At 42.6% G+C, this 22,997-nt stretch overlaps 2 protein-coding genes across 5 annotated transcripts in view; one reads left to right on the top strand and one right to left on the bottom strand.

Annotated features, from left to right (window-relative positions):
* GJA10 (gap junction protein alpha 10) overlaps positions 1-22,997 on the bottom strand; it is a 141,960-nt gene that overhangs the window by 4,330 nt on the left and 114,633 nt on the right. The gene's annotated exons all lie outside the window — the stretch shown is intronic.
* BACH2 (BTB domain and CNC homolog 2) overlaps positions 1-22,997 on the top strand; it is a 304,321-nt gene that overhangs the window by 257,244 nt on the left and 24,080 nt on the right. For all 4 annotated transcript variants that reach the window (XM_056566115.1, XM_056566113.1, XM_056566114.1 and 1 more), the window contains one exon: positions 5,149-6,684. In XM_056566115.1, the coding sequence (XP_056422090.1) occupies positions 5,149-6,684 (1,536 nt within the window). The remainder of the gene's footprint in view (positions 1-5,148; positions 6,685-22,997) is intronic.

The following is a 22,997-nucleotide window of genomic DNA, read 5'->3' as shown; positions in this document are numbered from 1 at the left end:
ATTTGAGGCAACTGCAAACCTCCAATGCTGTTGACTCTGTGTCCCATGATCCATTTTTTAGGGGGAAGAAAATATAATTGCGCATGCGCACTATGAAAATTTCATTACAGATTTTTGCATGGAAAAAAATAAGAGAACAAACATAGCGAATATGCGAATTTCGCAAATATAGGACTAATATTCGTCCATATATTCGCAAAATATTGAGAATTCGAATATGGCCCCTGACGCTCATCACTCCTACTAGTAACTAGCAGCGGGTTTGCAACTACAAGTTATGCTACCATTCATTTGAACGTGTCCACTGGCAGTCTGCAAATCTGACTCTATTGCAGACTGTCCACAGACCCATTCAAATAAATGGTAGCATAACTCGCAGTGGGAAACCCACTGCTAGTTAATAGCGTGTGAACGCACCCTAAAGCTCCTGTTATTCTATGAATTCGTACCTGGTGTGTGCATGTGTTTTCATTTAGATCAGTTCTCTTTTACAGGTAAAAGGTCAGACAACTGTAGACACTGTTACGCCATTTGACTTTTGACCTTCTGATATCAGTTTGTTGTCTTGGTTTGTGATTTTACTGTGTATGTGTTTCTGAATGAATAAATAATGTAGATTTACATAGAGTTTAAAAATCGCTGTAGTCATATGTCCGCATTGTTCCTATCTCTGTTGTGAGACAGGCACTGTTGCAGCATGAATGTCACATCGGTCAATAGGGTAGACGCTTTATGTGTTACACATTTCCCTTGTAATCTTACCATACAATACGTGCAGCAGTGTAATAAGCTTCATGTTGTCATCACGCCAGAAGTCTGAGTGACTGTGGTGAAATTCCATGCTGATGTGAAAGCAGTGTTGTAGTGAGCTGTTGTGCAACCTATTGTCTGTGTAGTCTATTAAAGAAATGTGGAGCACAACATCCAGGATACAAATGAATGCTGCTTTTGTTCTTTTTCAGTAGATCTCAGCCAATGCTGTCTGATGAAATAGCTCTACTATGGAATGTTATGAGTTGGTTACAAGATTGTTTACTGTATGTATGTGCTAGGACAGGAAAATCCCTTCTCATCAGAAAGAGTGATTTTACTGTTTTACTGCAGAGCATAACTGACTGAAACCTATGCATAGATGTGCTTATGTCCTGTCAGGTTATTTCGTATCCATCCTGTTCAGAACTAATATTTTATTTTTCTTCAATGGCTTCGTATTTTACATTTTATCTAAACATACAAACTAGAAAAATGTAGGCTGAAATGTCGATTTGGGTGGGATCAACTGAACAATCTAATGGCCCCCTTTCCATAGACTTTGGTAGAGGGGGCGGGCGTGACGTCACGAGGGGGCCGGGCATGATGACACGCCCGGCGGCCGCGAACACGGAAGCCCGCACACAGCGTTCGGAGTAATGAACTTCTGGACGCTGCATGCGGAGCTCCGAAAGCCAGGGCAATGCACAACCCCTTTAAGGCAGTCGGGTTTTCAAGTTCAGAGTTCAGTATTTCACTAATGTTCTGGTGGGTTTTTAAATACAATTGTCGGGTTTTCAGGAAAATGTTGGGAACATGCCTCTAATTATGCAAACCACGCCCATAATTATGCAAACCACACCCTTTAGTCGGGTTAAAAAAATACTCCAGGTAATTGGAAAACTGTCAGGTTTTTACCAGTAAAATATGTCACACAAAGTATCGCAGTGGACGTGCGAAACAAATTGTCACATGACCCGATAAAGAGAGTCGGCATCATGTTAGTAAATCAGGGTCAATGTGTTTCGAACTATCCCAATCTTTTGCATACTCCTGGGTAGTGTCTGACTGTAGCTTGTTCCCATTTATGTAAGACAATGGATGTTCAAACACAGGCAATCTAAGTGTGCATGTTTGTGGCACCCTCAGAAGAGAATAGCAATTCCAACAACAGCTATCTTGCATGTGTGTCCAGCTTTTGGAGCTGCATTGGTTGTTTACAGTGATATTTCTCTGAGATAATGTAATAGTAAAACTGAAAAAGCAGATTGTGACATCTCTGTGTACCCAATCAGATCTGCTGTGTGTGCATGCCTATACACTGTGTTCACAGTTATCAGCAAGTTGTATTTTTGAGGATTCTTTTAGTTTCAGTTTCTTGATCTGGTGACTTTTTGTGTAGCAGAAACCACAGCCTCCCAGACACTCTTTAGAGAGGTGTACTGTTTTCCTTCACCGTATATCTCTCATTTAAGAATGGCCTACAAGTTCTCAAAGGGGGGGGGGGGGGGGTCTGTGTTGTTATTATTCATTCACCTCTAAGGCCTATACATATGAGCCCAGCTAGTTCATCTTTGATAGTACCAGCCTATTTCAGTACCCTAATTTTACCTTGCTAGCATCTAAGTCAGAGTGGAGCTTTGTGCCCGTTACTGATCCAGACACGGCCCATCCATCTGGACCACCAAGACTCACTCTCCTCTAATCAGTCCATAAAACCTTTGAAAAATCTGTCCTCAGATATTTCTTGCCCCAGTCTTGACATTTTAACTTTTGTCTTGTTCAGTGGTGGCCAGTAGAGATGAGCGAACTTACAGTAAATTTGATTCGTCACGAACTTCTCGGCTCGGCAGTTGATGACTTATCCTGCGTAAATTAGTTCAGCCTTCAGGTGCTCCGGTGGGCTGGAAAAGGTGGATACATTCCTAGGAAAGAGTCTCCTAGGACTGTATCCACCTTTTCCAGCCCACCGGAGCACCTGAAATCTGAACTCATTTATGCAGGAAAAGCCATCAACTGCCGAGTGGAGAAGTTCGTGACTGATCGAATTTACTGTAAGTTCGCTCATCTCTAGTGGTCAGGTTTCAGCCTTCCTTACCTTGGCCATGTCTCTAAGCACAGTAGACCTTGTACTTTGTACTTGTAGGTTACAGTTCTGGAATATCACAGCACTGGAGGAAAATGGGTTCCTGGTAGCTTCAAATGTGATTCTTCTCAAATCTTTGGCACTTAATTTGCATCTTAATTTGCGTTTTTGTTTTTTTTCTCAATACTTTTTTTTGCTACCCTGATTATTATTTGTAACAAAACCTTTGATTGTTCTGTGTTCACAACACAATCTGTAAGTACTTAGGACTTAAACAGGACCTTCTGCAGCTTGAAACACCACATGGACCCCCGAAAAGCGACATATCATCTAGCAGTATTACACATACTATACACATGGAATCTGTTTGCTATAGGCGACTGCTCCCCTGTACAAGGTTTATTAAATCTTCCCCATAGTCTATACCAGTGTTTTATAATTAGTGTGCCTCCAGCTGTTGCAAAGCTGCAACTTCTAGCATGTCCGGAAAACCTTTGTCTGTCAGGACATGCTGTGAGTTGTAGTTGTGCAACTGCTGGGGGCACACCATGGAGGCACAGAGGCATAAACCATAAGTAAGACAAAAAACAAACATCACACAAGACGTGGGGGGAACAGAAAAGGTAGAGGGAATTGAAAAGGACGAAGCTAAGGAGGTTGCAGATCCATGAAACGATCCCATGGTTTCCACACCAAAGTAATTGCAGGCGTAGAATTATTTAAAGAATACGGGTCAGAAGATCCAGTTGCAATGAAAGTTTTAGCAGCCAACAGTATATAAAGTAGAAGCTTCACTTGTTTGTTGCCCAGGGACAAGAGGGACAAATGCAGGTGGTAGACCACAGGATCAGAGAGGACCGGAGTGGCAAAGACCTTATTAGTCAGCAGATCAGTGGGCAGGACCAAAAAATGTGGAAAGCTGATCCAACATCTCCCCCTACAGTGCCATCACTGCGGGGGGTTGACTGGATTCAACCTATGGAGTATGTTAGGAGTATAATACCATCTCCTTAGTAGTTTATACGGAGTTTCCTTTTATGCTGTACAAATGGATGCTTTTGCAGCCCGTTCCCAAATAATTTTCCACTGTGCTTTGGAAATTTGGTTGTTCAACACCTCCTGCTAATGGCTCATATATTTATGAGAGGGAGCATCATCGTCCATCGGCGAATTTAAACTAATGTAAGTAAATATCAGAAAAAGGCCCTTGGCCATAGGGCACTGGCGACACAGTTGCTCATATTTGCTCAAATTATGTGGGCAAAGACACCACAATCGAGCCCAACTTGGTGACCATATCTGGAGGAAATAGAGATGTTCAGAGAAGGGAAGCCCATACCTTGTCATAAAGCGGTCTTGTCGTTTTTTATTAATATTGCTTGCATGTCTTTTAATGACCAATGATTACTACAACGGGCTTCTATTTATGCCTTACCAAATCTATGGTTACTTTAAACACATCCTAAAAGTAAATTCCCCTTGTGTAATATATTTATAATTTTTATACAACTTTCTTCCTCTATAACTTTATTTTTCTTCTTTATTAATCTTAATAATATACACAATACTTTTCAGGTCTGTATATCTGTAATAAGTATTTGATTTACTAGAGCTGTTCTTGTAATTCCACAGTGCCTAGGGTAATTATCTCATTTCATTTGCTGCATTTTTACACTTTTTTTTTTTTGAAAATTGAAGAAGATAGGGTTTCATCCAACTCATTGCTACTGAAGCAATTGTGATAATTTTTCCACCAATTCCTACTCTTTAAAGTGACCTTGTTACATTTCTGCAGTAACATGTATTTATATTACGTATAAAGATTTAAATCGGTACACTTTCATCTAAGACATGCTGATATATTCAGCCAGTTGCCAGATGTAAAGACTCAGCAGTCATCTTGGCAAGGAAATACATAATTTGTCTTTTTCTGTCTATAACACATTGAACAACAGAATTCTAGCCATGAATCCTAGCAAAATGTAATTCCTCATCCACCAATAGAAGCAGATGTAATTGTTTCTGTTGATATAGCAAATTTTTTTCTCCCATCAGGGATGCAGTTTAAAGTTATCCTGCCTGTGTTCCTATCTATCTTTCTTTTTAAACCATGGCATGATGTGTAGAAGCGAGTGGAATTAATTATTAAATGTGGAGTCACTGCTGACCTGATGGGAGATTAACTGCTACTTTACTGTGTTTATGTATGGACATTGTAGCTGTCAGGTTATCTCACTACACTTGAGGGACTCTGGACAATTCTAGTGCTGATATTAATGTTGGCAATTTCCCTGTTTTTTCTTTTTTTGCAGGTCACTGCTAGAGGATTTGGTCCATTGTTGCAGTTTGCCTACACTGCGAAGCTATTACTGAGCAGAGAAAACATCCAAGAGGTCATCCAATGTGCCGAATTCCTACGTATGCATAACCTGGAGGACTCCTGCTTCCGCTTCCTTCAGTCGCAGCTTCTAAACAATGAGGATGGCTTGTTTCTGTGTAAGAAAGACACCTCATGCCAGAGTGTGCACAATGAGACTTTTGATTGTGAAGAGGAAACTATGGAATCTGAAACCTCAAAAATATCTTGCCCCAAGGAAAGAATGCACCATGAGCCTTTCAACTTTGGTTCAGTCGAGAAAGCAGCAGATAGAAATGAAGAAGTTATTTTGCCTGATTCCAATATGCAAAGGGAAAACAAAGAAAGTTTAGACAAGGATCCTATAATCCGCTACCCACGATATAAGAAATACCAGTTGGCATGTACTAAGAATGTCTACAATACATCACACAGTACCTCAGGTTTCACAAGCACATTCAGTGAACATAACTCTGAAATTGGCCTAAAATCTGGACTTCCTTTAAATCAGATAAAAAGTGAGCCACAAGATGATGATAATGATGAAGAGAGTGTCACGCTTTGCTTGTCTGGAGATGATAATGACATCAGGGATAAAGAAGGAGATGTTGAGATGGTTAGGAAACAACCCAGCCCTGTTAGCATTAATAGCCCCAAAAATGTGTCATCTTCTTCTAATCTAAGAACTTTTTTTAGTAGAGCAAAAGGGGCCGAATTTACTGACTTGCCGGGTCCTTCCCAACAACATTTTGCCAGAAGTCCTTCATGCCTTGTAGAAAAGGGAGCAACTCAGGGTGACCATAAAACTGAATATAACCCTTTCACTGGGAATTATGAACTATCCTGTGAACCTCACAAAGATTCCTCTAGCTTCCTCATGGCTTCACCTCTCCGAGGAACTGGTTCAGAGCATGCCTCTAAGCATGAAATGGAATTAGACAGGAGAAGTGTCATATTCTCTTCAAGTGCTTGTGACCAAATAAGCACTCCGGTGCAATCGTATTCTGGTGTCAGTTTGGACAAAGAGTTTTCTGAGCATGTGCCAAAAGGTCTTTGGGCAGGAGCTAGCCAATCTCTACCCAGCTCGCATGCCTTTTCCCATGGTGGGCTAATAGCAGACCCATTGCCAGGAAGGCTGAGGCCAAACACTAGTTGCCCTGTGCCAATTAAAGTGTGCCCTCGTTCTCCACCTTTGGAAACTAGAACAAGGACATCTAGCTCATGCTCCTCATACTCATATGCAGAAGATGGCAGTGGTGGATCCCCTTGTAGCCTTCCTCTCCTTGAATTTTCATCATCTCCTTGTTCACAAGGCCCACGATTCCCCTCCACTGATCATCAAGAGGCTTGTTCAATAGCTGATTCAATTTATAATCAAGTACGGCCACAGATAAAATGTGAGCAGTCATATGGAACAAACTCAAGTGACGAATCTGGATCATTCTCAGAAGCAGACAGTGAGTCTTGTCCAGTTCAAGACAGAGGGCACGAGGTAAGGAATTATAGCATTAGTTGAATGAGTGATTCTAAGCACTTTGTTAGAATTCTATATGTGAAATTATGTTAGACAGTACTTGGCTGCACTGTTGCCATATCAATTGGTTCACCTGTAGGCCCTTAACCCCTTAAGGACAAAGCCCATTTAGGCCTTAAGGACTTAGGCAGTTTTTCGTTTTTGCACTTTCGTTTGTTCCTCCTCCCCTTCTAAAAATCATAAAGATTTCAATTTTGCACCTACAGACCCATATAAGGGCTTATTTTTTTGTGTCACCATATGCACTTTGTAATGACTTCACCACCTATTTTATAACAAAATCTGCGGTGAAATTTTAAAAAACCATGCCATTCAAGAGACCATGCAAGAGTGACCATAGCAACGTATCAACAATGACGCTCGGCATATGCAAAGAATATTGATAGTGAGTATCTTAATACTAAATGTGTAATTAAAATCAGAGCATGTAAAAACAGTATCAGAGTATGGCTATGAGAGGCTGTAGGGATAGAGTATAAGGCAATTAAATGTTGCTCAAAAATGGAGATAAATCTACTCGGTTACTAAAGCCTTTGGGACCCTGGGCATTATTTTTCAAAATCCAACAGGTCTCACGCTGCATCAACAAAGTATGCCTGTCTCCTCCTTCTTCTAGCTGTGTCACACGTTCAAGGCCTCCAAATTTTAGGACATTAGGATCATTTGCGAGACAGGTAACAAAGTGTTCAGCTAACCTGGGAAAACCTTTCCCTGTCCTTAATTCATATAGATGCTCTCTGAACAGTGTACGCACCTGGCAGACAGACAATTCTCTGATGAGGAAGTATACGAATGTCTAACTACAGATCCAACTTTGAAGATTCTCAATGCCTTAAGATCATTGACGAGAAGGTATACCGAAAAAGGAGTTTTGGATCAACATACTGCTGAAAAGCTTCTGCCTACTCACCCTAAAAGACTGACCTGGTATCTTTTGCCGAAGGTACATAAGTCGAGGACCGATCCCCTTGGCTGCCCTATCGTGGCCGGGATCGGATCGTTGACTGAGTACTTATCTGAGTATTTAGATTGGGCTCTCCGCCCTTTACTTCTGGAAGTTCCATCTTATTTGAAAGACTCTAATGATGTATTCCCCACGATGTGGGTGTACAGGCTGTACGATATTTCCTAGAACACACAGAGAAGTCCGTGGAGTACATTGATTTTGTCACCAAAGCCACCCATTTCATTCTCTCCCACAACACCTTTCAGTACGAGAAGCAGTGGTTTAAGCAGAAAACTGGCACGGCAATAGGCACGTCCATCTCGTGTACATATGCAAATTTATTTCTAGCCGTGTTCGAGAGAAAATAAATCTTCTCCATCCACAACCCATACGTCAGGTTTGTGGATGACATCCTAATGGTATGGGAGGGTCAGAGGAATTATTCCAAGGGTTTGTCACACACATTAATTCAGTAAATGACATGAATATGAAGTTTACCAGTGTGTTTGGAGGATCCCAAATTGTATTCCTGGATATGAATATTATAGACTCATCAGAGGGAGTAGTTACAGAGGGACATAGGGAAGAAATAGTAAGAAATTCCATTTTACACTACAGGAGCTCACACCCGATGCATATAAGAAGGGTATCCCCTTTAGCCAGTTTATTAGGCTGAAAAGGATCAATACGGATCCTACCAGCTATGAGAGGCAGGCATTAGAGTCAGTAGTGACCTACAGGAGAAATACAACGGTCTCAGATTACATCAAAAATAAGAAAAAAAGAAGCAATAACTTGGAAACTAATAATTGGCTGAAAGGATTCAGCCCAATAGGCAATCTTAAGTGTGGCAGCTGTAAGTACTGCCAATTTAATACCTGTGCAGATTTTTGTATTCTGGGAGGTATTTTCCACAGCATTACATGTAGGAGCACCTATGTTGTTTACTATATTGTGTACCCATGTAATATGTTTTATATTAGCAAAACTAAACGCCAGGTGTGTACACTGTTCAGAGAGCATCTATATGTATTAAGGACAGGGAAAGGTATCCCCAGGTTAGCTGAACACCTTGTTACCTGTCACGCAAATGATCCTAATGTCCTCAAATGGCCTTGAACATGTGACACAACTAGAAGAAGGAGGAGACAGGCATAACTTGTTGATGCAGCGCGAGACCCGTTGGATTTTGAAATGTAACGCCCAGGGTCCCGCAGGCTTTAATGACCGAGTAGATTTATCTCCATTTTTGAGCAACATTTAATTGCCTTATACAGCCTCTCATAGCCATACTCTGATACAGTTTTTACATGCTCTGATTTTTAATTACACTTTTAATATTAAAAGTTATCTAGAAAAAGCTTATTTTTTATATATATGCATATATTAAAATATATATATATATATATATATATATATATATATATATATATATAGATAGATGCAAATCAAAAAATGGTGCAGTATCTTGTAATACCTTTTTTATTGGACTAACAGAATTTTGTAGAGACAAGCTTTCGGGATTCCTCCCTTTATCAAGTTCAAAGCAAAAAGAGATTTGCTTTGGACTTGATAAAGGGAGGAATCCCGAAAGCTTGTCTCTACAAAATTATGTTAGTCCAATAAAAATAGGTATTACAAGATACTGAAACATTTTTTAATTTGCATCTGCATCACTGGACTAATACGGCTACTCAAATTTGCAGAATTTAAACAGAAAGTTAAACAAATTTGTAAATTGCTTTAAAAAATCTTAATCCTTTCAGTTCTTATGAGCTGCTGAAGTTGAGTTGTTCTTTTCTGTCTAAGTGCTCTCTGATGACACCTGTCTCGGGAACTGTCCAGAGTAAAAGCAAATCCCCATAGAAAACCTCTTCTACTCTGTGCAGTTCCTGAGACAGACAGAGATGTCAGCAGAGAGCACTGTTGCCAGACAGAAAATAACAACTCAACTTCAGCAGCTGATAATTATTGGAAGGATTAAGTTTTTTTAATAGAAGTAATTTGCAAATCTGTTCAACTTTCTGGAGCCAGTTGATATAAAAAAATTTTTTTTTCCTGGAATACCCCTTAAAGATTCTCACTATCATTATTCTTTGCAGATGCCGAGCGTCATTGTTGATACGTTCCTATGGTCACTCTTGCAGTCACATGACATAAAAGATGCAGTGCGATTACTTAGTTGCGTGCATAGTCACGTGAAGTAACCGGAATAGCCTCTGAGCGCTTCGCCACATCCCTGCTGGTGTCATTTTTTTGCTGCTGGATACCAGTGCTGCACGGCATATACGCTCCTATAGTGCTTTGGATAGCTAGTGTTTCAAGAGGTGTGCTCTCCCCTATTCCTTTCTACCTTACCACAGTGGTCATTTGTTTTATTTTACTACTTAACCTAATCTTAACTACATGTACCAAAATGAGTATGTTGAAAATTGTCATCTTCTGACCCCTATAACTTGCGCCGTGATCTGTAGTTGTACCATTTTTGTTTTGATGAAACTTCATAATAGCTTTTTATACATTTTTTTTATGGTATATGAAGTGGACAAAAATTGTAAAATTTGGGACTTATTTTTTTTACGTGTACGCCATTAACCATGCTGTTTAACTATCCTTATATTTTAATAGTTTGGATATTTACGCACGCAGCAATACCACATGTGTTTATGTTTATTTTTTATTACATTATTTTATTTATAAAATGTGAAACGGGGGGTGATTCAAATGTTATTAGGGGAGGGGCTTATTCACATTTATTAACTTTTTATTTTTTTTACACATTTAACTTTTTTTTATACCCTTCATAGGGGGCTATACCATGCAATCTTTTGATTGCATGCACTGTTCAATGCTGAGGTTTGGCTCAGTTGAGCAGTGTTATCGGTACCAGCCTGCAGAGGATCACCGATCGGACAGTGAGGAGGCAGGTAAGGGCCTTCCTGCCGTCCTCTCAGCTGATCGGGACAACGCGATTTCATTGCAATGGTCCTGATCAGCTCTGCTGAGCTGCCCGGATTGTTTTAGTTTAATTTTAGATGCCACAATCAACTTTGATTGCAGCGTCCAAAGCAGTGTTTCCCAACCAGGGTGCCTCCAGATATTGCTAAACTACAACTCCCAGCTTGCCTTTGGCTGTCCGGGCATGCTGGGAGTTGTAATTTTGCAACTGATGGAGGCACCCTGGTTGGAAAACACTAGTCTAAAGGGGTAATGCCAGGAATCGGCCCGATCAGTGATGCCCGGCATTAACCCTAGGTCCTGGCTGCTGATAGCAGTTTAAACATTGGTAATGGGACCAGGGCATGCAAGTACACCCCTGGTCCTTAAGTACCAGGACCCAAATGCCTTTCGTCCTTAAGGTGTTAAAGGATGTTTGTATCACATATTGTAGTAGTTCTAACCACCACAGTATTGCATAGTCAGCTGCACTTGTATTAGCCACCTTTGCTTTTGTTTAGATCTTTTCACATAAAGTTAGCTTAACATTCTTCTTCTAAGCGCAGAGGGAAGTTAGAAGGGTAGAACAACATATTTTTTGAAGGCGTGTATCTGCAAGCCAACACATAAAAGGTTGAAACTCTCTTCAATGACTGATGAATGACTGTTGAGTACTTGTACATGAAGTAATGTTTTTGTCTCCTCACTCAGTGTTCAGACACAATCCTCTCCAACAGCCAAAAGAATAGCAGCTTTTGCTGCCTCCACATAAGACAAAAAGCAAGCCAAAACTGAAGTGAACAGACAGGGAAGCGCAACTGTTCACAAACTAATTATTTGGTCTGTTTGTTACATAGAGTTTGGCCTGTCTTTTTTTTTTTTTTATATATATATATATATATATATATATATATATATATATATATATATATTTTTTTTTTAAACAGGCTATTAAATGAAAGTCTTCAATCTCTGAGCCACAGCCACGTGAGAACAGAAAATGTGCTATAGTGTAAGAAAAAAATACATTAAAGGGGTAGTCCAGTGGTGAAAAACTTATCCCCTATCCTAAGGATAGGGGATAAGTTTGAGATCGCTGGGGGTCCGACCGCTGGGGCCCCCTGCGATCTCTCTGTACGGAGGCCATGCTCTCCGGCCAGATAGCGGGTGTCGACCCCCGCACGAAGCGGCGGCCGACACGCCCCCTCAATACATCTCTATGGCAGAGCCGGAGATTGCCTAAGGCAGCGCTTCGGCTCTGCCATAGAGTTGTATTGAGGGGGCGTGTCGGCCGCCGCTTTGTGCGGAGGTCGACACGCCCCCTTCCCGCGGGCTGTCGGGGCTCCGTACAGGAGATCACAGGGGCCCCAGCGGTCGGACCCCCCGCGATCTGCAACTTATCCCCTATCCTTAGGATAGGGGATAAGTTGTTCACCACTGGGTCACCACTGGACTACTCCTTTAAGGATAGGTCATATCTTTTCTACAAATGTTGGATCAAAAGCTAATTTAACACCGCAAAGCAAGCTAAGGGCCTGTCATATTTGTTTATAGTTTTTGTAACAACTTTTGTAGCAAGATAACAGACACATAGAAAGCTTCCAGGTATTGCTATGCACAACAAATATCAGCATATTGTTTTCTTTCTATTTGCTCTGAATGTTTTAATGGCATCCTTCGATGATCAGTGAATTCCTGTATCCAGTGTCCGTAATGCCACAGCAGATTTTGTCACAGGTACCTGACCATAGTGTGATCAAGAATTAGTCTTTTTCTCACTGGGATGTATGCTGGGTGGGGGTTCCCAATGTATACGTATGCTTATACCCCCAGTGTATACAAGTGTCAACTCATACACTTAAAGGGGTTATCCAGGAAAAAACTTATATAATCAACTGGCACCAGAAAGTTAAACAGATTTGTAAATTACTTCTTAATCTTAATTTTTTCAGTACTTATGAGCTGCTGAAGTTGTTCTTTTCTGTCTAAGTGCTCTCTGATGACAACTGTCCAGAGTAGAAGCAAATACCCATAGCAAACCTTTTCTACTCTGTGCAGTTCCCGAGACAAGCAGAGATGTCAGCAGAGAGCACTGTTGCCGGACAGAAAAGAACAACTCAACTTCAGCAGCTGATAATTATTGGAAGGATTAAGATTTTTTAAATAAAAGTAATTTACAAATCTGTTTAACTTTCTGGAGCCAGTTGATATAAAAAAATAAGTTTTTTCCTGAAATACCCCTTTAATTATGGTAAAAATGCATAATGTACAGAAAAAACGTAATGAAACACAGTTTTTACAACTCAAAAGGATGTTTTGTATTGAAACAGGACACTTAATCAGGTAAAATACTTATAATGCATTATATGGCAGTCAAATACAATTGTCTGAGGGAATGCTCTGAAGTCCAAATATGCAATAGACAAGGATGGCTGTGAAGAGGAATCCGGCTCAAACGCCGCTGACCGACCACGACAAGGTTTGGAGGATAAAAGAGGATTTTATTGACCAAGATGCAACACGTTTCGCTGCGATTGCGCAGCTTCCTCAGGCATTCCTCAGCCGTTTGAGCCGGATCCCTCTTCGAAACCATCCTTGTCTATTGCATATACCAGTGACCGGAGGGCATCAGACCCAGGGTGAGCAGTTATTCGTTATCTACCTCACACTGGGGTTTAACAATATTACCCTATGGAGCGCTTGTCTTTCCATTTCTGAAGTCCAAATAGGCATTTTTATTACATAACTTTGGGTATGTACACATACTTTTATTCCAGTATATGTCGGCATCCCTTTATTTGCGGGATGCCCATAACTACCAATGACATTTAGCATAAATGCAGTGTGAACCTACCTTAAACTACACATAATTAACCGAGGAAAAGTCTCTTTAACTTCGTAATGACCCATGATATGCCTTTTTACGGCAGTCATTAAGATTCCTTATTTAAGACTGCCATGTTTTTATGGCGGGGCTGGAATAAGGCAGCCACTCTTCATGGAAGCTCGCTATTAGTATGATAGTTGGGCTCCTGCTGTAACTAGCAGGAGCGAAGAAACCTCCACTCCTGGTAGATTAATCCTTTACATACCATAGTCAAATAGTTTCTGCTGCATGTAAAGAGTCTCTATGCACCTCTTACGCTTATTGACTTCCTGGCAACATGAATGCTGATGTTTCCATAGTAGCTGGGTGTCTTTTGAAGGCCTGCCATGGATGTCAGCGTACCCGGCTGTGCTGTTGCGCAGCATGACCGAGTACTTTGCATACCATTGTTACGCAGACAGGCTTAAAGGAGATATCTCATGGATAAAAACATAAAAACCTATATATATAATGTAGTATTTTAGATTGCGGGGGGAGGGGGGGTCTGAGCGCTGGGAACAATTGTTATCTCCTGTATGGAGCCCCGACTCGCCCCCTCCATATATCCCCGACTCGCCCCCTCCATATATCTCTATGGGAGAGCCGTTCCGCTATCTTCGACACTGGTACAGTGTCGTACAGCAGAGATCTGGTGATCGCTGTCAAAGTGCCTTTGTGGAACTTGCAAATAAGTTTTAAAAAATGTAAATGAAATAAAATGTAATTTAAAAAATAAAAATAAATAAAATAAAATATATAATTTTCCTTTACAGCCCCTTCTTGCACATCAAAAAATAAAAATCACATATTTGGTATCACCATGTTCATAACAACCCAAACAATAAAATTTTTTTATTTAACCCACACATTAAAGGGGTACTCCAGTGAAACACTTTTTTTTTTTTAAATCAACGTCTCTGCACCCTTTCCAACTCCGCAGTGTCCATAAAAGGGACACTGCGGAGTTGGAAAGGGTGCAGAGACGCGCGACTAAACTAATATAGGGCATGGATCATCTTAGCTATGAGGAGCGATTAAAGGAGTTACAATTGTTTAGTCTTGAGAAGAGACGTTTAAGGGGGAATATGATAAACGTATATAAGTATATTAATGGCCCATACAAAAAATATGGAGAAAAATTGTTCCAGGTTAAACCCCCCCAAAGGACGAGGGGGCACTCCCTCCATCTGGAGAAGAAAAAGTTTAGTCTAAAGGGGCGACACGCCTTCTTTACCGTGAGGACTGTGAATTTATGGAACGGTCTACCTCAGGAACTGGTCACAGCAGGAACAATTAACAGCTTTAAAACAGGATTAGATACATTCCTGGAACAAAATAACATTAATGCTTATGAAGAAATATAAAATCCCATCCCTTCCCCAATATCGCGCCACACCCCTACCCCTTAATTCCCTGGTTGAACTTGATGGACATATGTCTTTTTTCGACCGTACTAACTATGTAACTATGTAACTGGTGCCAGAAAGTTAAACAGATTTGTAAATTACTTCTATTAAAAAATCTTAATCCTTCCTGTACTTATTAGCTGCTGAATACTACAGAGAAAATTATTTTCTTTTTGAAACACAGAACTGTCTGCTGACATCATGAGCACAGTGCTCTCTGCTGACATCTCTGTCCATTTTAGGAACTGTCCAGAGCAGCATATGTTTGCTATGGAGATTTTCTTCTACTCTGGACAGTTCCTAAAATGGACAGAGATGTCAGCAGAGAGCACTGTGCTCATGATGTCAGCAAACAGCTCTGTGTTTCAAAAAGAAAAGAATTTCCACTGCAATATTCAGCAGCTAATAAGTACAGGAAGGATTAAGATGTTTTAATAGAAGTTATTTGCAAATCTGTTTAACTTTCTGGCAACAGTTGATTTAAAAAAAAAAAAAAAAAAAAAGGTTTTCCACCAGAGTACCCCTTTTTAAAAAAAAAAAAATAACGTTTTTCACCGGAGTAAATGCTGTAAAAAATAAAAAAAAAAGACAACATCATTTTGTTAATCTGTCTTCCAAAAAAACATGTTTTCCAAAATGGTACCAATAAAAACAAAAATATGGCGATACTAACAAATATTATTTCTTTATTATGTTTCCATTGTGCCAAAGTAGTAAAAAAAAAAAAAATAATATATAGATAGATATATATATATATATATATATATATATATATATATATATATATACATTTGATATTGATGTTATCATACTGACATACAGAATAAAGCTATAAAGTTATTTTTACCATCTGGTAAACAACATAAATTTACGATGCAAAAAAGCATTGCCAAAATATTCATTTTTTTTTTCTATTTACCCAGCCAAAAAAAAGTTTTATAAAAATTAACCAATTATGAACCCCAAAATGGTGGTATTTTAAAGTACCTGTTCCCGCAAAAAAAAGCAGGCCCTTATATGGCTTTGTCGACAAAAAAATTTAAATGTTATGATATTCGAAAGGCTACGATGGAAAAATGCAGAAGTTAAGGAGTTAAAGAAGCTAGTACTCGACAGAGTTGTTGCCAAACAATGAGTAATCTTTATATGCACTGGATGTCCACATCATCATATCTAAGTTTAGTTGTCCTGTTTAAAGTGCAGTGCTTTGTGTTTATTTGGGTGTCTGATGTAGCTGATAGCCCATATTACTAAAGTACAAAGTCTGTAGACAAGTTGTGTGATAGTGAGCAAAGAGCAGACTTTACACACTGCTGTGATTTGTGATCTGTTGCCTACAAAAGAGCTTATAGTCAGCAGTTTCATAGCATGAACTCTGGAATGTGAAGTACATGCATCTGGAAATGTTATGTCAAATCTATATATATAAAACTCACCGTGTGTGTGTTTGTACGTGTGTGTGTGTGTTTGTATGTCTATGTGTGTGTATGTATGTATGTCTGTATGTTCCAGCATCACGTCCAAATGGCTAAAGATATTAACATGAAACTTGGCACACATTTTACTTATATGTCAACAACAAATATAGGATAGGTGATTTAACCCTTACTCACCCCCATTTGCCAGGGGCGGGGTTTATGTTTAAAGTCCCATACAAGTCTATGGAAAATATATGTTACTGCATAACTTCCAAACGGCTGGAGATATTTCCATAATACTTGGCCACATGTTACTTATATGTCCACTTAAAATAGAGGATAGTTAATTTAACCCTTAACTACCCCCCATTTGTGAGGGTTGGGGTTTTTGTTTAAAGTCCCATGCAAATCTATGGGAAATGTATGTTCCCACATAACTTCCGTACGGCTGGAGATATTTCAATACCTGGTACACATATTACAGGTCGGCATAGGAGGTCGGGATGGGAGGTCGGGATAGGAGGACGGGATAGGAGGTCAAGAAAGGAGGTCGGGATAGGAGGACGGGATAGGAGGTCAAGAAAGGAGGTCGGGATAGGAGGACGGGATAGGAGGACGGGATAGGAGGTCAGGAAAGGAGGACACGAAAGGAGGTCGGGATAGGAGGTTGGGATATGAAGTCAAAAGCTTCCTCCTTTGTTTATTTTCCTCCCCAACAAGGATTAGGAAGGAACGGCTGGAGATATTTCAATACCTGGTACACATTACGGGTCGGGATATGAGGACGGGATATGAGGTTGGATAGGAGGTCGGGATATGAGGTCGAGATAGGACGACGGGAAAGGAGGTCGGGAAAGGAGGTCAGGATAGGAGGTTGAGATAGGAGGTCGAGATAGGGGGACGGGATAGGAGGATGGGATAGGAGGTCGGGAAAGGAGGACGGGATAGGAGGTCGGGATATGGGGCTGGGATATGACAACAATATATGAGGACTGGACATGAAGTCAAAAGCTTCCTCCTTTGTTTATTTTCCTCCCCAACAAGGATTAGGAAGGAAAAACCGGGTAACGCCGGGTACTCAGCTAGTATATATATATATATATATATATATATATATAATCCAAAAATAAGCAGCACATCAAGAAAACTGAGGGTCTGTAGGTAGGGTGCACGCATGCTGGAGCCACGGTCCTCTGGTTCCTTGATAATAGTCGTAGTAATATGCAGCACACCGGAATCTAGTGCAAAGTGCTTTATTCCATGTAGTACAAAAGCGACGTTTCGCCGGCCTCACGCCGGCGAATGCTGGCGTGAGGCCGACGAAACGTCGCTTTTGTACTACATGGAATAAAGCACTTTGCACTAGATTCCGGTGTGCTGCATATTACTACGACTATATATATATATATATATATATATATATATATATTTATGAACAAACTTGGGACTCCTGGATAGTCAGTATAAGTATGAATACAGTAAAGGAATATGTCAAAAAACATAGCTCATGGTAACCTATGAAGCCCAGCACTGTATGTTTATACAGCGTATTAAGGTCGGTAACTTTTTAGCTATTTTATTTCTATGCACAAAACAATCCGGATGCTTGGATAAACAAATGCCTTTTTTTTCATTAAAATGCCAAACAAGGAGGTACAATATAAAAGTGCAAAAAGTAGGAAAAAACGAATGATCAACACGTCTAACATGCTGTGTGGATGGAGTTTAAATAGTGACTAATCACTCACTACACATGTTGCCTAATGAGAAGTCCAAAACACATGTTTACAATTAAGTTTCTAGAAAACATAAAGATACATATATATATATATATATATATGTATTAAGATCTAACCTATGATTAGTTCCAGGTGTTTGCAAGGTATTCAACTCCTTAAGGACCATGGGCGTAGGCAGGGGCGGACACAGACAGCAGAGGGCCCCTGTTCAAAGAATGTGCCTGCCCTCCCCCCCCCCACCCCCCCCCCCCCCATATGTCTATTGTTCAGGAATTTCCCCACTGCTATTAACCCCCCCTGCTCTCATTACCCCCCCTGCTTCCATTAACCCCCTGCTCCTTGCATTCACCTCATCCTGCCCCTCCTTCCATTTACCCTCCACTTCTATTACCCACCCCATGCTTCCATTCCCCCCTCACTGCTTCCATTGACCCCCCCTGCTCTTTCTTCCATTCACCCCTCCTGCCCCTGCTTCCATTCACCCCCCTTGCTTCCATTCACCCCCCCCCCCACTTCCATTACCCCCTGCTCCTTCCATTCTCCCCATCCTGCCCCTCCTTCCATTCACCCCCATGCTTCCACTACCCCCTTGCACCCATTAACCCCTCCTGCTCCTTCCATTCTCCCCATCCTGCCCCTCCTTCCATTCACCCCCATGCTTCCACTACCCCCCTGCACCCATTAACCTCTCCTGCTCCTCCCATTCACCCCATCCTGCCCCTCCTTCCTTCCCCCCCTGCGCTTCCATTCCCTCCCACTGCGCTTCCATTAACCCCCCTGCTTCTTTCATTCACCCCATCCTGCCCCTCATTCCATTACCCTCCCTGCTTCCATTACCCCCCCCCCCCCCGCTTCCATTAACCCCCCCTGCTTCCATTAACCCCCCTCCCCCGCTTCCATTAACCCCCTGCTTCCAGTAACCCCCTCCCCCTGCTTCCATTAACCCCCTCACCATGCTTCCGTTACACATACAACCCCACTTCCCTTAACCCCCTGCTTCCATTAACCCCCCCCCCCCTGCTCGTTCCATTCACCCCATCCTGCCCCTCTTTCCATTCTCTCCCCCTGCGCTTCCATTACACACACACACATTTCCATTAACCCCCCCCCCCCTGCTTTCATTACAATCCCCCCCCCCTGCTTCCATTAACCCCCTGCTCCTATAATTTAGGTAGATAGATAGATATGAGAGATAGATAGATAGATATGAGAGATAGATAGATAGATATGGGATAGATAGATATGGCATAGATAAATAGATAGATATTAGATAGATAGGACATAGATCAGTGTTTTCCAACCAGGGTGTCTCCAGCTGTTGCAAAACTACAACTCCCAGCATGTCTGGACTGTAGTTTTGCAACAGCTGGAGGCACCATTGTAGGGAAACACTGATCTTAGCCCAGTCTACCTATCTATCTATATATCACAGTGTTTACCAACCAGTGTGTCTCCAGCTGTTGCAAAACTACAACTCCCAGCATGCCTGGACAGCCAAAGGCTGTCCTGGCATGCTGGGAGTTGTAGTCTTGCAACATATTGGCACTTTTGTTAAGAAACACTGCAAACTTGCAAAGCCCTAACCCGCTCATCTTTATAAAGTTACCTACTGTTCACACAGCCCATGGCCCTCAACTCACCGGGGATGCAGTGTAATCCGAGACAGGGGCCACATGATGCCGGGGATGAAGAGGAGCTAAGGCAGTTGTTCCTCATGAAGTTATTGGGGGATGAAGCACAGCCTGATGCAGGGACAGGTCAGAGGGCTTGGAGCTGACTTCCTGCCTGTGCGGGGCACGTCTACTCCCACCAGCCCCTCTGCTCTTAAAGCCACAGTTACACTAACGGGGGGGGAGGGGGACTCCCTCTCAAGGCCCGGGCCCAGCGTACAGATACCTCTATAGCTATGCCACTGGCGGTGGGCCCCCTTACTTGCTGGGCCCTTGTGCAGTTGAACCTGCTGCACATATGGTTTGTCTGCCCCTGGGCGTAGGGGTAAGTTCTGACATCTTGGTACTTCAGGACCAAGGGCGTACCTTTATGCCCGTGGTAATTCTGGTCCCCACCGCTCGCTGGGCGGGAACCGGACCCGGATACCTGCTGAAATCATTCAGCATGCACCCCGTGCAAACACCTGGTGGGGTCCTGAGACCCCCACATGTCAGCGATCGCCACAAATCGCCGATCAATTCAGATCAGCGTATTGCGGCAATTCATGGTCAATCTGGTCACCAGTGAGCTGGAAAAAAGGGGTGATTAGTGCAGTCTGAGTCGGCACCAATCACCCTTGCCCACCTTGCCACCTCACGATCGGCGTGATTAGTCGGCCGCACTGGCCGACCAATAACCCGTCCTGCTGGGCTTCTTCAGCGGGTGATCGGCGGTGGAGGGGGGGGGGAAGGCTCACCCGGGGTCCGGCGTGGCGGTGGTCCCTAGCGGCGGCGGTGGTCTCCTGAGGCGGCGGTCTGTGGCGGAGGGATCCAACAGCAGGAGGTAAGTGCTATTTGCTTCCTGCTGTTGCTTAGCAACAACTCCTAGCCAAAGGACATGCTGGGAGTTGTAGTTTTGCAACAGTTGGAGGCACAACTGCAACTTTCAGCATGCCCTTTGGCTGTCTGGGCATGCTGGGAGTTGTAGTTTTGTAGTTATGAAAAAGAGTGGCTCCAGCTGTTGCATAACTACTACTCCCACCATGCACAGTCAGCCAAAGGGCATGCTGGGAGTTGTAGTAGTAAGCCATCAGCTGTTGCATAACTACAAGTTCCACCATGCCCTTTGGCTGTTACTGCATGCTGAGAGTTGTAGTTTTTGCAACAGCTGAAGGCACACTGGTTGCGAAACACTGAGATTTTGTTACCTAACTCAGTTTTCGCAACCAGTGTGCCTCCAGCTGTTGCAAACTACAACTCCCAGCATGCACTGATAGACCGTAAATACTGGGAGTTGTAGTTTTGCAACAGCTGGAGGCACACTGGTTGCGAAACACTGAGTTAAATAACAAACTCTCAGTGTTATGCAACCAGTGTGCCCAGGGCCGGCTTTGCCTATAGACAAAGTAGGCGGCCGCCTATAGCGCCCTCTTGAGGTGGGCGTCGTTCTGTCTGTTGCCGCAACCGCCCAGCGCCTCCGAGATAACACATGTATAGGGAGCGCGGCAAGCAAAGAGCTGCATCCCCCCCCCCATCTAATTATATCCCCTGCCCACCCAGCATGTTGATAGAGGAGCAGGGCTGCACCCCCCCCCCCCCCCCCCCCCGCATACCCCGCAACCCCTGACCGCATTCAGCTTCTCCACGCGGCCGCGCTCACCATTCTAATTGCCCGCCTGCAGTGATTTCCAACCAGAAACAGCCTGCTGCGATCCGGCACTGGATGACGAGTGACGCCCCTGACGCTGCGCAGGGGGGGCATCACTCGTCATCACTGGAGCGCGCGCCACTCGTCCTCACCAGAGCTTCTGGGGAAAAGAAGACAAGCTGCCTGCCCTGCCCGGAGGAATCTGACAGGTGAGACGGCAGCTTAGGGGGGTGGGGAGTCTAATGAAATCGTACAGGAAGGGGGCGGGGGCAATCGCACAGGGTGGGAGAGGGGGGGAGGGTTAATGAAATTGCATAGGCGAGGGTTAATGAAATTGCACAGGGGGAGAGGAGAGGAGGGTTAATGAAATTGCATAGGGGGAGAAGGCTAATGAAATTGCATAGGGGGGAGAGGAGAGGTGGGGGGAGGGTTAATGAAATTGCACAGGGGGGAGAAGAGGAGAGGTGGGGGGGGGGGTAATTAAATTTTACAGGGGGGAGGAGGGGAGTGGAGGGTTAGTGAAATTGCCCAGGGGGGTTAATGAAATTGCATAGGGGGAGGAGGAGGGGGATGGGTGGGTTAACAAAATTGCATGGGGGGGAAGAGGAGGGGGGTGGGGGGAGGTTAATGAAATTGCAAGGGGAGGGGGATGGAGGGGTTAATGAAATGGTTCAGGGGGAGGAGGGGGTGGGGGCTTAATGAAATGACACTGGGGGAGGAGGGGGAAAAATGCAGGGTCTAACATGTTTGTCCCACAGATGCTGAAGAAAGGAAGTTTTGGCTGGAAGAAGACATCATGGCGGTCTGAGCCGGATGGAGAAGAAAATGAAAGGGGACGACGCTGATCAGAAAAGATTGTGAGTCCCTAAATATAATTTTAATCACTTATATGGTATACAGATGTGTATACAGCTGGTATACGCCTCTATATTAGTTTTTCCCAACAAGGGTGCCACCAGAGGTTGCAAAACTACAACCCCCAGCATGCATGGACAGCCAAAGGGCATGCTGGGAGTTGTAGTTTTGCAACAGCTTGTGGTTTGCTCCCCACCCCCATCCCCATGTGAATGTACACGGTACATTCACACGGGCAGGGGTTTACAGAGAGTTCTTTTTAACAAAAAGTTGTCAAACACCTGTGGGCTGTGAAGGCTCACAATACCCCAGTACAGTGCCATGAGGGGTGTAGTTTCCAAAATATTATGCCATGTGTTTTTTTTTTCTCCTTGCTGTTAATGCATCATAGGGTCTTCCTAAATGCAACATTACTCGATAGAAATTGGGTAACATATTTTAGGGGGCTTTTTCTCCTTTTATCCCTAAAAATTCAAAAACCAGGTGTACAAGAACATGTAAGTGTAAAAAAATTGAGATTTTGAATTTTCTCCTTCACTTTGCTGCTATTCCTGTGAAACACCTAAAGGGTTAACAAACTTTCTGAATGTCATTTTGAATACTTTGAGGGGTGCAGTTTTTATAATGGGGTCATTTATGGGGTATTTCTAATATGAACAAATCCCCTGAAAAACTGGGCTGGTCCCTTAAAAATTCACATTTTGAAAATTTTTTGAAAAATTGGAAAATTGCTGCTGAACCTGAAGCCCTCTGATGTCTTCCAAAAGTAAAAACATGTCAACTTTATGATGCAAACATAAAGTAGAC

This window comes from Hyla sarda, chromosome 3 (assembly GCF_029499605.1).
Source record: "Hyla sarda isolate aHylSar1 chromosome 3, aHylSar1.hap1, whole genome shotgun sequence".
NCBI lineage: Eukaryota > Metazoa > Chordata > Amphibia > Anura > Hylidae > Hyla > Hyla sarda.
This window is presented reverse-complemented; position numbering and strand designations above follow the sequence as displayed.